The 17598-nt window shown below is 41.6% G+C and overlaps 1 protein-coding gene across 3 annotated transcripts in view; it reads left to right on the top strand.

Annotated features, from left to right (window-relative positions):
• Window positions 1-17598, top strand: part of TLN2 (talin 2) — a 435350-nt gene that overhangs the window by 304010 nt on the left and 113742 nt on the right. For all 3 annotated transcript variants that reach the window (XM_042941831.1, XM_042941832.1, XM_042941833.1), the window contains 4 exons: window positions 2039-2173; window positions 4114-4242; window positions 6851-6953; window positions 16744-16952. In XM_042941831.1, coding sequence (XP_042797765.1) covers window positions 2039-2173; window positions 4114-4242; window positions 6851-6953; window positions 16744-16952 — 576 coding nt within the window. The remainder of the gene's footprint in view (window positions 1-2038; window positions 2174-4113; window positions 4243-6850; window positions 6954-16743; window positions 16953-17598) is intronic.

Here is a 17598-nt window from a genome sequence, read left to right as displayed (position 1 = left end):
GGGCCTGGAGCCAGTTGTATTGTCCCCACTGCGGGAAGGCTTCTAGGGTAGTATGATAGAGCCATGTAGACATGTTCCAGGGTCCACTCTATCGCCGCTCTTAGATTTCCTTTTTCTTTTGTTCTTTGAATTTTGCTATCATAGACACATCACATAGTTACAAAAATAAGGCAGAGTTAGAAATAAGTAGAAATGGGGGCAGCTAGGTGGCTCTGTTGGTTAAGTGTCTGACTTCTGCTCAGGTCATGATCTTGCCATCTGTGAGTTCGAGCCCTGTGTCAGGCTCTGTGCTGACAGCTCAGAGCCCGGAGCCTGTTTCAGATTCTGTGTCTCCCTCTCTCTGTGCCCCTACCCTGCTCGCACTCTGTCTGTTTCCCTCTCTCTCTCAGAAATAAGTAAACATTAAAAATTTAAAAAAAAAAAAAAAAGAAAGAAAGAAGTAGAAATAGAATTGACCAGAAAGTTGCTACATTTTCAAGTTCATTCACACGTGTTGTAAAATTGTCCTTCTGGAAGGCTGAATGCATCTAAATTTCCAGTACGTGGAGCACATTTTCCAATACACCTTTACCAAGTTGGGAATTCAAGCATTTAAAAAATATTTCATTGACAATTTCTCAGTGAAGTTCTTACCGTCTGATTTTTGCATTTCCTTGATAGTCACAATGCTAAATATTTCATGTTTCAGTTGTTGTTATTATGTGAAGTTATCTACTCACATCTCAGGCTGGTTTTTTTTTTCAAGTTTTTTTTTTTTTTTAACATGTATTTTTGAGAGACAGCACAAGCAGGGAAGGGACAGGGAGAGAGGGTGACACAGGATTTGAAGCAGGCTCCAGGCTCTGAGCTGTCAGCACAGAGCCTGTCGCAGGGCTTGAACTCACAAACTGTGAGATCATGATTGAGCTGAAGTTGGACACTTAACTGACTGAGCCCCCCAGACACCCCACAGGCTGTTTTTTTTAATGAATTCTCGTGAGTTATTTAAATATTAAAAGTATTAACTTCTGCCATTAATGTTTATTTTCTGACACTTAAATTGTTTCAGCTTTACTAAGAGAAATTTTTATAACATCTATATTAAAACCCCTAAAAGTGTATATATTCTTCGGTCCAGAGATTGTACTTTTAAAGTTCTATACAAAGAAAATAATGAATGTGTGAAAAATTTTAGCTACAAAGCCGTTTATCATACCCTGGAAAAAATGGACACATGCCCAACAACACAGGATTGAGAAATATTAATAGATGCATACATTGAAATACTATACAGCTATTAAAAATATAGAATATGTGAAACAAAAAATTTGAAAAATAGAATAAAGAGGATGATCTTATTTTTGAAGATATATATGCATGCACATAGACATCCATGCATAGTGAAATTATATTCTAGGTAGTGAGATGTGATGTGACAGGTCATTTTGTTTTATTTTGTCTGCCCGTATCTTTTAAAGTAGTTTGTTAGGTATATTTCAGACACAGATTAAAGAGCTATTCTAAGAAACACAAAGAAATGTATTTAATAAACTCTGCAATCTGTTTTAATGGGAATTTCAAGCCATTATCCTAATTTTGCCCCCTCTCAATGACACATACTTTTTTCTTCCTTCCTTTCTTTTTCTTCCTTCCTTCCTTTCTTTTTCTTTCTTTCTTTCTTTCTCTTTCTTTCTTTCTCTTCTCTTTCCTGTCTTTCCTTCTTTCCTTTCTTTTTCTTTCTTTATTTTCTTTCTTTTTCTTTCTTTTTTTCTTTGTCTTTCTCTTTTTCTTTCTTTTCCTTGTTTTTTTTCTTTCTCTTTTCTTTCCTTCTCTTTTCTTTCTCTTTCTCTTTTTCTTTCTTTTCTTTCTTTTTTTTTTTTCTTTAACATTCTTAGAATGTCCTGACCCTAGAATTGGGGTGGCAATTTTCCGGGATAGTCTAGATGATTTTACTCTTCCTTGTCATAGAGGAAAGTAAGTTCTGGCTTTGTTGTTTGGTGTGTGCTCTCGGACTCTTGCTGCTCAGATGTCGTCTTACTTTCTGCTCCTCCCTTTACAGCCTGGAAGCAAGATGGTGGCCTCCGCCAAAGCCGCGGTGCCCACTGTGAGCGACCAGGCTGCAGCCATGCAGCTGAGCCAATGTGCCAAGAACCTTGCCACCAGCTTGGCAGAGCTACGTACTGCCTCGCAGAAGGCAAGTGGACCCTGTCCCAGCAGTTAGCTCATTGGGAATGGAGCTTTAGATGCCTTACTTCTCGGTGTGACCTGTGGATGACCCAGGACCTGAACACGGCTGGGCATGTTTCCTGGCAGAGGCGTCCGTTCCATTTGCTTGATGGGGATTCGCTTTTACGGTTTTTAGCTACTGTCGCCTAGACTTAGTTTATCACTTTCCAATTACACATGACTTGCGTTAAACTATTGTAGGTTACATGCTCCCCGCTCCCATGCCCTGGGACAAGCAATGGTCCATGTTTCACAACCTTAAGGGAGACAGGGAGTCATCAGTTTCTTGGTGCCAGGTAAATTCTAGGCCACAATAAGTGATTGCATCTTGCAGGTATTATTTTGTGAACTTCAACTATTCAGGCAGCAAAATTACTCCAGGGAGCAGGGCAGGGGGGTCATTTATAGTATCTTTTTTGCCCTGAAATCTTTTTACACCTTACATGGAAGCATTCACCTTAACAAGGTCCTCAACAGAACAGAGTAAGGGATTAGTAAGTTTCTGTCTCTAGGACTTACTTACCGATAGACCTCAGTACTGTACTGTTTGATGTGTTATTAGCATGAAATTCTGGCATGAAGTCATTTTTCCTCACTGTAGCAATCCCTTTATAGAAACAAGAGGCCTCATACATGAGAAAGGGAAGAAGGTTAGAAGCTGATTTGAATTCTTGATATGAACAGTGTGCCTTATCACCAAAGAAAAATTTCCAGAGCTTTAGGATAATACTCAGTTAAAAAAAAAAAAAAAAAAAAAATCTTGAGCTGTGTTTCTCAACCAGAGGTCTAAGGACCATCTGTGCTGAAGTCACCTGGGAGCATTCAGAATGCATGTTCCTGGGCCTCACCTGTGAGCAACTGAATAAGAGTGCCTGGACATAGAGCCTGAATTTGTACATTTTACAAGTTTCTTCAGTGAGCCTTAGAGTCATCCATACCTCAACTGCTCTGGAGCAATGAGCCTCAAAGTGGGGCTCAAGCGAGACTGTCCACTGGGGAGGAAGATACTGAGAGCTTTTAAATACGTTGTTTTATATAGTGTAAGGGTTAGGAGTATAGGCTCTGGAATCAAACTACCTGCATTCAAATTCTGGCCTTGCCATCAACTAATTTTTGGTGACCTCAGCAAGTTAATTAGCCCCTCTGTGCCTCAGTTTCCCCACCTTGTAATACTGGCACATAGCAATCAATCAGTGACTGTTTACTGCTATTGTTGTCACTATTATCTAAAAAAAAAAGAAAAGAAAAAGAAATTAAGATTTACCAGTATTTGACATACTGAGCAATAATTATACACATATAATTTATTAACGTGGGCGGGGGGGGGGCTTGATCAAAGTATTTGAAGACCAATATTTTAAACGATCAAGAGAATGAAATAGTTTTCTTAAAACAATTACTAAGGAAAAAAAATCTTTAGTGATCTTCACTATGGAAAAGTAATGGTTTATAGTCTAGAAATTTGTAGAGATTCAATAAGGTGGAAAAAGCCTTGTCCCGATAGTCCTGGGTTCATTCACTCATTCCTTCTTCATTAACTTACCACATGCTTCTCAAGTCTCTTTGTGGACACGTACTGTGCATGGTGCTCTGTCTCTAGAACCCGGACACAGTGAAGAAGGATCCTCTTAGTTTGAGCAGCAAATGCATTTTATATCAAAATAGCTTCCAGGAGACTTTAAGTATATCCACTTATGAAGCATACATAATTGATTATTTCGGGACGTTAGGACTGTGGTCCTGAGTGAGGCTGGAAGTGCTATCAGGAAACGCTTACTCCACTTGCTTCCTGTTGCCAGTGTTGGAGAATCACTGGGTACATCCAGAAAGGCATTTTGTACATTGCAAAGTACTAGGGACGCTTTTCCTCGGCAGCCTTGGTACACGTATTCCCAACTCTGTTGACAGGCCCATGAAGCCTGTGGTCCGATGGAAATTGACTCAGCTCTGAGCACCGTGCAGACACTTAAGAATGAACTGCAGGATGCCAAGATGGCTGCTGTGGAGAGTCAACTGAAACCCCTTCCAGGGGAAACGGTAAGGAAATGCTGGAGCCCCCTGGGGGTGGGACTCTGCCTTATGGTACGATCATGGTGAGGCATTTTTAGAAGCTGGAGTTGGTGTGCTTGAATTTCTGACATTTTGAAGGCAAAGCCTTAAAATAGCCCCATATTTAAGCACTGGGTTGAGTAAAAGATGGCCCTGAAGGGGCCTCTGGTAATGGTTGTGTGGCTTGGGGTTTGGCTGAGGATGAACAAGTGTCTGTTAATGATCATTACTCTTTTCATAAACAAGACACATCCTAGTGTTTTAGTCCCATGTTGTGAACCCACAGCATTTTTTAAGAAGAATGTCCATTGCAGCTAGAGGAGCTAGATTTTAAAATTCAGGAGTTCTAGGGGTGCCTGGGCTGGTCAGTCAGTTAAGGGTCCTGACTCTTAGCTCAGTTCAGGTTATGATCTCAGGTTTTGTGAGTTGTGCCCCACATCAGGCTCTTTGCTGACAGCTTAGAGCCTGCTTGGGGTTCTTTCCTCTGTCCCTCACTTGCTCACACTCATTTGCACTGTCTCTCTCAAAATAAATAAACATTTATAAAATAAATTTTAAAAAAGTAGGAGTTCTAGCATCTAGCTCCAGCTTATATCCTCTACTAGCTCTAGGTAAGTCTTGGATCTCCTCTGTGTCTCAGATATTTTATCTATGAAATGGATGGCAATGATGTCATTAAGGTTGACACAGAAAATACTTTCAATAGTCATTTGAAAAAACATTTCCTTAGTGCAAGTCACAAGGATGGACAATGACAAAGAACTTTAATACAGTACAGTCACAATAGTTGGTGGAATGATGGCAACAGAGATCTAATTTGATGATGTCATGGTACCTCCTGAGGCCTGTCAGGGTTTTCTTGGCTAAGATTTTTACCAGGTCTTCTCGTTTGTACGTACCTCCTTTTCCACATTACTGAACATTGCTAATAAAGAGATAACACGTGTATGTTCAGCTAGTGAGGTCGCAAAGACATATTCCTTTTGCCCAGTTACATGGGTTATAAGGAAACAGTTCTTTCAGTTTTCATGCACAAGCCCCAGCTTTACTTTCATTTATTTTTATTTATTTTTTTTAATTTATTTTTATTTTTATTTATTTATTTATTTTTATTATTTACTACCACCATTTATTAAGTACCTCATAAGCACTGTATACACACAAAATCTATCTAGTTGTAACCTTAATGAGTGAGTTCTGTTAATCCCGTCTTAGAGCTGAGAAACCAGAGGTGTGGAGGTAGGTTGTCACTATTCTGTGTGGTACCTACCAGCTAGTGGCAGAACCAGGGTTTGAATGCAGACCTATAGGACTCAAAAACCCACGCTTTTGATCACTCATGTTGAGAGCTTCTACTCTTGACTACTGCTGCTCTTTGGGTGAACTGAAAACTTGTGGAATAGAAGGAGACTTAAAAAGCACCAAATTCACCATGCAACAATGCCTGGTACCTACGAAGCCCTCAGAAAATATGTGTGAAATCAAGCTACTGCGAAGTAGTAAAGACGAGGAAACTCAGGCTCAGAGAAGTTAAGTCACCTAAGGTCGCCTAGCTAATGATGAAGTCAGGACTGGCTGTAGGGCCAGCAGCTTTGTAACGTGGTCTGCATGACCCTTTACAAACGCTTGCTCCAGGGAGCCCAAGAGAAGCTGACATGACAGGAATCCTGCCTTTTATGTAAATCAACTGGTCAGTTAGAATGCAACAAACACGATGTAATTTTTAAGAAAATTGTTTGCCCCAAAGGAATGTGTGTGCAGCATTATAACACATTGTTGGCTACAATGGACCAGGCTCTTTTTTATTTGAAGGCACTGCCTCTCGGGAAGCATGTTGTGGAATTAAAAAATGCACATGCTCTCTGATGCCTTTCTGCACTCTTGCGGTGTGCCTGGAGGTTCTGTTCCAAAATGTTGTCCTCATCTAGTAATCAAATAATTATCTATACCCTGGACCTTCAATAATTTTGTTCTCTGAATTATTTATTCATTTTACAAAGCAACATGATGTGCTATTCACGGGAAGCAAGCACTTCGCCCATTTTCATAATCTCATTTACCACGGCAAACCTCTCTTTCTATTGCATTTCCTTCTGGTTAGCACTCCTCAAAGTATAAAGATTGAAATTAACAATGTTAATGGTCCCACACACCAGGAAGGTGGTACCACTGGATGACTGCCCACTTCCTGCCAAGGCATAATTAATTCTCACTAAGGATTTGTTGCAGACTTTCTAAATTAGCTTCTAAAGGCATAATGCTAATAGCTACCATTTGTTGAGTACCTACATTGATTCTGAGAACTTTCTGAGCTTAGGCATTAGGATCTCCTTAGGAAACCAAGGCATGGCGAGGTTCAGTTACCTGCCCAATTTCTCACAGTTAGCATGTGGGGGAAGGAAGTAGAGGGCAGGAGCATGAACCCAAATTTGTTCTGAAACATGGGCTTTTTCCCCTCTTTGACCCTACTCAGCATTACTGGTATTAGGGGGGGAAAAGCTAAGGCCCACATTTTATGTGCATTGTTTTTAATGCTAAGACTTCAGTGTATGTTTCTTTTCTTCTAAGCTGTCTTCCCCTTTGGGTATTCTTATAGCTGGAAAAATGTGCTCAAGACCTGGGAAGTACATCCAAGGCAGTGGGCTCCTCCATGGCTCAGCTCCTAACCTGTGCTGCACAAGGCAATGAGCACTACACAGGTGAGACTCACTCTTTTTGCGATTCCCTGTGGCCAGGTGCAGGCTCCTGGGTGTGGGCTGAGGGGTTCGGCAGCTGGTGTTCATGGACTTGACCATGAACCTGACTTTGTTTTTCAACAGCGATTTACAGATTTTTCAAGCACTTTCTATTTGCTTGTTACTAGGCTTCATACTGTTAATAGGTTTCATATAAGACGAATCTAATATGATCACTCCAAACTATTTGTGGATCACCCCTACTAGCCTATAAGCAAACAGTAATTACAAACTTCTGGAACTATCTATGTGGGACTCTTGAAATCCCAGTAAAGTAAAGGAATAAAAAAAAAAGAGGAAAAGAAGATGACAATAAGATTTCAGTGAAATGTTCAAACATGGAAGGAGGCAGATGAGTGGTAGCAGACAGAGCCAGTGAACTAAAGGCCTCCCAGGATAGGGCAGCCAACAAGAAACAAGCTGATTTGTACTGCAAAACCCTGGGAAGGTTTGGTTATTGGAGGCACCAGTTACCCCCAAAGGCAGGAGACACCCTTAAACAGGAGTCTGTATAAGAAACAGATTGTGTAATTGTCAGCTCTAGGAAAAACACCAGGATATAAGGAAACATCTCCCTAGTAGGAAGAAGACCTAATAGGAAGTCTATGGCTACCTCAAATGGAAACATCAAGAAATTTCATTATAAGCCCATTATTGGAAAGAGGAAATGTGTCAGAAAAAAGCTCAAAGAGCTGAAGTGGTTCTAGGAGAGGAATGGGGAACTCTGGGATGGGGAGGAGTAGTTATAAATAGTTGGTTTTGTTACACGGTAGTACTGCTTGCCTTTGGAACACACACACACACACACACACACACACACACACACACACACACTGTTAGTGAGGTATAACATACATCTCGAAGAGAGTGTTAAGTCCTAAATGTAGACCTTCATGAGTTATCACAAATGGAACGCACCCAAAACATCACCACCATGCTCAAGTAATGGGACATTTTCAACACCCACATGTGCCTTCTGCTCCCTGCCCCTCATTATATTCCCTCCTGTCTCCCAGAGGTAAACACCCATGACTTGTAACGGCATTAGTTGATTTGCTTATTTGTAACTATGAAGGAAATCATGCAGATGTGTCCTTGTGTCTTCACTGTCTTTTCAGGCATTATGTTGTGAGATTCACGTGATGTAGGCAGCAGTTCTTACATTTCTGTTGCTTCCTGTAATATTTAATGGATGACCATACCTATTTGAGACTTGATCCCTTTGATGGGTAAAGCTGTAGACAGTTCTAGGACATGCTGTTTAGTGGGCATAAATAAGCATTTTCTTAATAGATACCTAGAAATGGAATTGCTGAGTGCCAGGCTGTGCTTGGCTCTAGCTCCCTTCCTTCAGGCGGTGGTGTATGAAAGTTCCAGCTGTTCACATCCTTGTCTCCACTTTCTGTTGTCAGCCATTGTCATTCTGCTGAGTGGGTGTAGTATCCTATTATGGTTCTGATTTTTATTTCCCTGAAAAGCAGTGCAGTTGAGGATTTTTTCATATACTAGTTGGCCATCTGGATATCTTGTGAAGTGCCTGTTCATGTCTTTTGCTCTTTTTAAAAAAAAAAAACAAAACCTTGAGGGGCACCTTGGTGGCTTAGTCCATTAAGCATCCGACATTGGCTCAGGTCACGATCTCATGGTTCCTGAGTTCCAGCCCCTCGTCAGACTCTGTGCTGACAGCTCAGAGCCTGGAGCCTGCTTCGGATTCTGTGTCTCCCTCTCTCTCTCCCCTCCCTGGCTCATTTTCTCTCCCTCTCCCTCCCTCCCTTTCTCTCTCTCTCTCTCTCAAAAATAACTCAAAGTTGCATTTTTAATGTTTGTTTATCTTTGTATTTGTTGTAGGAAGTCCTTTTCATTTCCATGTATCTTTTATCTTGGAGCTTACCTTTCACTCTCAAAGTTGTTCCTTGGTGAATAGGTTTTTTTACAATTTTAATGTAGTTCAATTTACAACTCTTTCCCTTAAGGTTAGTAACTGTGTCCTTTGCAAAAATTTTACCTCCAGAATCATTAAGTACTCTTCTCTGTCGCTGTCTAGAAGCTTTGTTGTTTTACTTTCTATACTTAGAAGTACGATCCATCTAAAATTGAGTTTTGTATGTGAGCAGACACAAGTGGTGTATCCCATACCACTTGTTGAAGCAACCATCATATCCCCAGAAGTCTTCAGTTTTCTCTGTCATTAGTTAAGGGAACTTTTATGAGAATCAGTTTCTGATCTTTAGATTCTTTTCCAATGACTTAATTGCCTCTCCCTACCTTAGTACCACACTTTGCTAATTACTGCGGTTTTATACTAAGTATTAATATCTGATTATATAAGTCCTCTGACTTTAAGTGCTGACTATTCTTAACCGTTTGCCTTTCCAAACAAATTCTACCATCAGCCTGTCAGTTTCCACTCCCCAAAAAGACCTACTTGTTTTTTCCTTTTTCTAAATTGGAGTTACATTGAATCAATTTGGGGATAAGGAACCTTTTTATATTAGTGAGGTTTCTAATCTGTGAATATGTCTTGTCCTTACACTTAGATCTTCTTTTTAATACTGTTTTATAGTTTTATGTATATAGTTTTGTGCGTTTGTTTTCATTAGGGTGTGCATGATCTGTTTTGTCCCATTGTCAACTTTGCTATATGCTTTTGTTTAACTGGTATGTTATAAGCATCATGTATTTTCTGTTTTGCAGAGGGAGGGGTTGTTGATGCAACAATCTTTTTTTTTCAGCTGGACTCTTTGTTCCATTTACCTATAATGTAATGACTGATGTATTGGGATTTTAATCTAGCCTTTTACTGTTTGTTTTCTGAATGTCTTACCTGTTCTGGATTCCTTTCTTGCCTTTCTTCAGATTCATATGTATCTGTTACATTCTGTCTGCCCTTGATGAGCTTGTTAGTTGTATATTCATTGACTATCCTACGATTTTAGAAGTCTAACATAAGTTAGTATGTTTACCTCTTCCTGGACAGTACAAGAATCTTGGAACACTTGAACTCCCTTCACCTTTCTTCCCTCTCATTCATTATTGTCATTTTTGTGTGTTTTAATTACACAGATATATCAGTCTTCTCAATACAGTCTCCATATTGTTTCATATGGTCAGTATCCATTTAGAGTCACCTCCATATTTACCCCTTCCATTGCTCTTTGTTCCTTCCTGCTTCTCCCATGTGCCTCCACTTGGGATTATTTCCTTTCTGCCTGAAGAAGTCCCTTCATTTGCCTTAGTACGAGTCAACTGGTAACAAATTCTGTCCATTTTTGTCTGCATCCACCTGTGTTGTGCCTTTATTTTTGGTGGGTAATTTCATTTATAAGATTTTAAGTTGGCAGTTATTTTATGCCAGCCCTTTGAAGATGTTATTCCATTGTCGTCTGGCTTTCTTGATTTCTGTTGTGAAGTCAGCTGTCAGTGTCCTTTTGTAAAGGTAATATGGTTTTATTTTGCCCCTCTACTAGCTTTTTGAATGAAAGAAGTTTTATTGTGTGTTTATCCTGCCTTGGGTTTTAGTACTGTTTGAGAATGGGATTTGTTATCTTACATCAGTTTTGGAAATCTCTCAAGCACTGTATTTTCACGTAGTGATTCTGCCCCATTTTTTCTGTCTTCTCTGAAGATTCCAGTTACTGTATATGTGGGGCATTTCCACTGTTTAGCGTACCTCTTCTTCTGTCCCATGTTTGCTGTGATTTTTCTTCTCCATGTGTTTTTCTCAGCATTCTCCTTTGATGAGTCTGCAGCTCACTGTTCCTCTCCTTAGCTGTGTCTACTCTGCTTTTAGCCTCTTCTGAGTTTTCAATTTGAAATGTCCTATTTTTCAGTTTGATAAAAGCCTCTTGATAGTTTTCTTGCACTTCCCAAACTTTGGATGCTGAAATTTTCTATCTTGCCATCTAATTTCTTCAACATAGTTTCCACAAGTTATTGAAAGTCCTGGTCCACTAATTCCAATATCTGGATCACCTGTGGGCCTGTATTCATTGTCATTTTTCTCCGTTTTCAGCCGTTGGTCTTCCCTCCTGCTGTTGCTGATATTTTTTAATCTAATGCTAGACATGGATACTTTAAATTGAAGAGATGGTCTGAGGCTCTGAATTGTGTTTTTTTTCCCTACAGAGGATTATTCTTTGTTTCTGGCATGTAGTGAACATCTAAGCAGATCACTGTAATATGGGCAGGGACTGAGCTGATTGGAAACTGTGTGGTCTATTTCCAGTTTGTTTTTTATGGGAGAGCCCTTTGTGCATCCCATCAAAGCATCTGTGATGTTTACCAGGGACATTGCCTTTCATGGGCTCACAACTGTCCTTTTTAATTCTCCCAGCCCCATGAGATTGCAGGAAGTTTTGCTCAGCTCCTGGGCAACAGTTTACAAATTAAGGAATGCCTAGAAGGGAAAAGTGGCACTGTACCTCCCTCTCTGTGCTTTTTTTCTCTTTAAAATCTTGTCCCTCTTGGGATGCCTGGGTGGCTCAGGCAGTTAAACACTAGACTCTTGATTTCAGCTCAGGTCATGATCTGAAGGTTCGTGAGTTTGAGCCCCACATCAGGCTCCACACTGACAGTGCAAAGCCTGCTTGGGATTCTCTTTCTCCCTCTCTCCCTCTGCCCCTCCCTCATTCCCTCATTCTCTCATTCTCTCTCTCTCTCTCTCTCTCTCTCTCTCTCTCTCTCTCTCAAAATAATCTTTTAAAAAATGAAAATAAAATCTTATTCCTCTTAGTGCCTTGGTCTCTCTCCACTGCCATCAAATAGATGTTTTGTATGATTTTTCCAATGAGGGGGAATTTATGTGCAATAAGTTATTCTGCCATTATGATAACCAAGGTCCTCTTTGATTTTTTTAAAACTCTGTGTATTTATTACTTTAAAAACAGAGCAAAATAGGAGTGCAAAAAGAGTTCTCCATAGTATAATACAGTACCTGCAATAATAAGAATTTTGTCCTAATGGGAGAGTAAGAGAAGCTGTCAAAGAGAACTGGCCACCTGATCAGGGTTTTAAGGATTGTTTAGCATTCATTTAGTGTTCAAGGAGAAGGAAAAGTATTTATAAATTCTTACAAGGCATAGGGTACATGGGAGATACAAGCTTCAAGAAATTCTACACCTTTCTGGAATCTTGCCAAGCTTGGTACAGCTGATGAAATGCCTCTTTAATGGAGGGAAGACTCCTTTATAGGTTCCATCATTTGATACTGATAACATCTAGGATGACAGACTGTCTAGTCTGTGTGTGAAAATAGCCTGGAAGTAGCACCATTTAGTTTTGGCAGGTGCTGAATGGGTGGTTCGGGGGATGGGAACAGTGTGTATCAAGTCCCAAAGGGAAGAGAAAAGACTGACCAAGTGACCTTGAGGAGGGTTCAGGCAAAAGGCAAGCAGGAGAGGAGTAAAAACTTAAGGATGGAAAGGGAGACTGGGTCAGCTCCTAAAGAGCCTCGTAAGCCACCTTAAATAATTTAAAACTTAAGAGCATGTGAAGACAGTGAAGAGTTTTCATCCATGGACACAGTTTAGATTGCCTTTTAAATAGGTTGCCCTTCCTCTCCTATGCAGATAAAGTGAGGGAAACAAAGTTGGAGGCAGGAAGACGAGGGTGAATGCTGCTGCATTCATCCACCTGAGAGATGGGAGTGGCCTGCAGAAGAAATGAACAGATGAATAAAAGAAAAAGAGACCTGACAGCTGTTGGTTGACTGGTCAGGGACTGGCAGGGATGGAAGTAAGGAAAACAACATGGACACTCAAGTGTTTGGCCTGAGAGCTGAATGAAGCACAGGGCCATGGACAAGCATGGTGGGGGCTGGAGTTCAGGGATGCCAGATTCAACTATAGATGTATTCAGTTTGAAGCATCTCTAGGTCAAGGTGCCCATTAGGCAGCTAGATATTTGCCTTTGAAACTCAGTAGAGAAGTTTGGACTGGAGACGATGTTTCTTAACTGTTGACTACAATGATAACAATTGAAACTGAAGAAATATGAACAAGTTTGCCGAGAGGGAGTGGTAGAGCAAGAAAAATTATCACAAGTAACTCTGGATAATGCAAATATTTAACAAGAAGAAGGCTAAGCAGCAAAGGAGATGTTTGAAAGAAGTTAGAATGTGCAGCCTTGGAAAGAGCAAGAAAACCTGGAGAAAGGGAGGTGTCTAGAGCCAGAGAGGTAATTGCTACCCAGAAAGTTGCCTGAGAGAAAGGCTTAGGGGAAGCATCCATTGGCTCTGGGAAAAACAGGGTCACTCTTCTTGTTGGAGGCAAGTCCTCGTAAGTTCGAAAATGGATGGTAAGGAAGGAGAGAGAACATATGTGTGGACAGCGTCTCCCTGGGTCTCAGCCGCTGCTAGGCTAGATTCTAACACAGATGTGTTTTTGTTGGGCTGCTATCCAAATGTATCCAAACCACATTTCTGCTTGGCTGAATATGGTGGCATATAGACCTCTTTTCAGATCCTGTATGACAGATTAAAAACCTGTGGCATACCAGGTTTTTACCCTGTGAGTTTGCTTTGTCATCTACTGCTGTCTACACACAACCTACGTGAATTCTAATCAGCGGTGGCTGCCATTACAGAGAATTTCACTGCATCGCTGATCACTGAGGAATCTTCTTAATGCTTGTTCCTGAACATAATTTAAGATCCAGATAGCAAGAATACCGTAAAAACAATTTGTGTCTTCAAAGCGTTGTGGTCGTTGAGACTGTAGTCTGCTTTTGTGTTGCCCACTGGCAATTCTGGCTGCGTAATGTACCCTGGACTATATGAACATTTTTATTTGGAGGGTGGTATTTGCCTGCAGACCTGACCCTGATGAATGTCATCATTACCATCGAGAATGTTGCCGTGAACTAAGCCGTATATAGCCGTAGATGTTCATCGGGCTCCTGGCCTCTTGTTCCATTCCTTTGATGGTGTAGCTTCCTCTTCCTTGGAAACCTGATTCCTCCTAAGAGGATCCCTGAGGTGCCTTGAGATTTCATAGTGATTCCTCAGCAGAAAACACATGGGATAGACTAGCCTAAGCTCTTGGCATTCAGCTCCTCTGGTTTCTGCCTTTTTTAAAAAAAAATGTCTGGGTCTGTAAAAGGTTTTTCAGTAAATGATTTTTGCATAAATGTGACTTTTCTAATTGTACGTGATAAATGTTTCATTCTCTCGAAGTCGTATACAGCTCAAATAGAAATGGACTCAGGAGACTATATAATAAATGGGAAGACAAGGGGAGATGTCGAGAAATCACAGCCTGGAATTTTCAACAGTCAGAGCAGTGATCTCAGCCTCCTAAAACTGGTGGGAAACCGAGGCCCTGAGGGAAAAGGCAGCAGTCTAGGCCACACAGCTAATCAGCTGCAGAGCCAGAGGTGGATGAGGCCTTAACCACATCTGGTGCCTTTCTGAGCAAGGGCATCCTTCAACCCTGTGCCAGAAGCTTAAACATAAAAAGGAATTGACTGTTCCACTCCACTTGTTTCTCTCCTTCACATTCGCTTTATTTATCTTTGTGTTTTCTCTTCTGGGCTTCCCCTTTGCCATAAAAAAAACACTTTGTTTAAAATTCTTTCATACCGCACGTTGCATTCAGAAGTGCCGGGTGATAAACGGTGGATTGGCAGCTTTGTAATTTGCCCTGATTAGATTGTAGAGTTATGTCCCAGCTGTGTGACTTACTAAATATTTACAGATTCGCAAGCCTGCCGCGCTGCAAAGTTGCCTTGTTTTATGGATGCAGGGCCTCACACATTACTGTATTATGGCGCCTTATCCTCCATAAGGAGACGACCACCTGCTGCTTCTGCTGATGCAGCAGAAGCCACGGCTGGTAAAGGCCCCCTTCAGAGGCGCCCAGAGACCATCCCGCTGAAGCTTTAGACAATCGTCACCTCGAACCTGAGCGCAAGAGAAACTGATGTGTGTCAGTTTCACGCAGATGGTGTATGTTCCAGCAAGAATCCCTCCTAGTTCTCTACCCCAAAGAGCACTGTGCAGAGAATGTGACCCAGAAGCTTAAGAATCCTCATATCTAGCCCTGGCACTGCCTCTGAATGTGTGTCACAGACAAGATACCCCTCAGTGCTAGACCTCCTCTATGAAGGAGTTGGGTGAGATCTGCTTTAAGGTGGGTTCTCCTGCATCTCTCAGGGTGTCCAGGTTCTCTTGTTACATGCTCTGGCACTTTAGCCTTCATCTTCTGCTTGGCTATGCCAGGCCCTCAGTGCCACGTAGGAACGTTCGTGTCCATTTTATGGCAGATGGTACTATAATTTTTAACAACTAGTTTATATTCATAGTTGATCTCCACATCCCATCATCCTTAGAAGTGAGTTTAAAGATGAACAGGCAGGGGTGCCTGGGTGGTTCAGTCAGTTAAGCGTCCAACTTCAGCTCAGGTTATGATCTCACAGCTTATAAGCTCGAGACCCGCATCAAGCTCTGTGCTGATAGCTCAAAGCTCAGAGCCTGGAGCCTGCTTCGAACTCTGTGTCTCCTTCTCTCTTTTCCCCTTCCCTGCTCACTCTCTGTCTCTCTCTGTCTCTCGTTATTTAAATAAACATTTAAAAAATAAAAAATTAATGAAAAATAAAAATTAGTAAAAAATAAATAAAGACAAACAGGCACTTCCCAAAGGAAGATATACAGATGGCCACTAAGTATATGAAAAAGTACTCAACATCATTACTCCTTAGGGATATAAAAGTTAAACCGTAGTGAGCTACGATCATATGCCCACCAGAATGGCTAAAATAAAAAAATCTGACAATAGCAAATTTTGGCTAGGATGTAGGGCACCTGGAACTCTCATACATTGCTGGTGGAGCGCGTCATAGTAAAACCATTCTGAAAAGGTTTTGTGGTGTCTTCTAAAGCTAAACTTCCTCTAAGACACAGTAATTCCGCTCCAAGGTTATAGCCAAGAGAAATGATTCCCTATGTCCACTTACATACATGAAAGAAATGCAGGAAAGTTACAAGAACTTTCTTGGTAGCTTAATTCATAGTATCCCTAAACACCAGTCCAAATGTCCACCCACAGAAGAGAGGATAAACAAATGGTGAATTGGTACAATGAAATACTACATATCAAGTCAGAGGAATGAATATAACAGCACGGATGAAACTCCTAGCATTCTGGCAGAGAAATAAACCAGACACAGCATATTGGTGGTTCCATCAACAGGGGATTGAAGAACAGATAAAACTAGCCTAACTAGAAGAGTGATCATTTCTAGTGTGAGAGGTTATTGACCGAGGAAGGGGACAGGTGATGGAAATGCTCTGTCTCCATCTGCATTGTGGCTATGTAGCTGTAAACATACGTAAAAATTCACTGAGCTGCACATGTGGAGTGCTCACTTGATTGTATCTAAGTCATGCCCGATAAAAAACAATTGGGAAGAAAAGTGCATCTAAGTGGTCCATCTGTGTACTTGATCCCATGCACTTGGCGTTACAGGTCTGTGGACACGCACAGCAGAGTGTGTGATGGGAACCAGAGAGAAATCGTTGTTAGCCTGCAACTTGTTACAACATGTCTCTTGGATTGGCCCAGAGCTGGTGGTATGGGCTGCTCTTTCGAGAAGCATAGCAATTCACGTTTCATAAAAAGTGATTTGGAGCCCACCTGGACCACACACTGTCAGAGGGTCTTCTCCTTTCTAGGAAGCTGTGCTCTAGAGGCTGACTTTCAAATAAAGTATGGCTTTTAGATAGAGTCTAACAGAAAGTCTGGTGGCATTTTATCCCTAGGGGTGGCTGCAAGAGAGACAGCCCAAGCTCTGAAAACGCTGGCCCAGGCTGCCCGTGGAGTGGCCGCATCCACGAGCGACCCTGCAGCTACGCATGCCATGTTAGATTCAGCCCGAGACGTGATGGAGGGCTCAGCCATGCTCATCCAGGAAGCCAAGCAGGCCCTGATTGCACCTGGGGATGCTGAGAGTCAGCAGAGACTAGCCCAGGTGAGGCCCCGGAATTGGCAATTGCGGTCATCGCTAAGGTGGTCACTCTTTTCCGGGTGTGAACATTGCTCAACGATGGGTGTTTTCAAGACCTTCCCAGATAGTATAACCATGCTGGCCATATGCGATACCCACTTTTTAACCTTGGCCTGGTAGCCCCCGTCATATGAGATCTGCTCAACTGAGTTAACAGAGAGTGTGGGGGCCTTTATTGAAATCTGTCCTTGGAACTTTGGGAGCCAGGACGCGCGGCTTGTTTGCTTGGGGCCCAGGTGTGCTTAAATACATTCCTCTTCCTAGTCCAGGAGGTGAGGTAGGTCAACTTAGTGGGTCTGCTCAAAGTTTTATACTCCCTTTATTGCCTCTTTGGATGAGTCTTTGCCTGCCTAATGAAACCTGTGGGCTAGAGACCATCTAGGCAAAGTTCTAGACAGGAAACTGGGAAGATGGTTTAGGTTAAAAGACACGACACAGCCCACTTCCAAAAACCTTACCCTTTGCCTAAGGATACAGAACAGTACATACAGCAAGTCCTTGGACATCCTAAAGAGGCAGCATGAGGGCAGCTCCAAGTTCAAGTCTGAAGTGCTCAGAGCATCCCGCCTGCCCTTGAGCAGGGTGAGGTGTGGGGGTGATGGCACCTGTG

The sequence above is a fragment of the Panthera leo genome, chromosome B3 (assembly GCF_018350215.1).
Source record: "Panthera leo isolate Ple1 chromosome B3, P.leo_Ple1_pat1.1, whole genome shotgun sequence".
Classification (NCBI taxonomy): domain Eukaryota; kingdom Metazoa; phylum Chordata; class Mammalia; order Carnivora; family Felidae; genus Panthera; species Panthera leo.
This window is presented reverse-complemented; position numbering and strand designations above follow the sequence as displayed.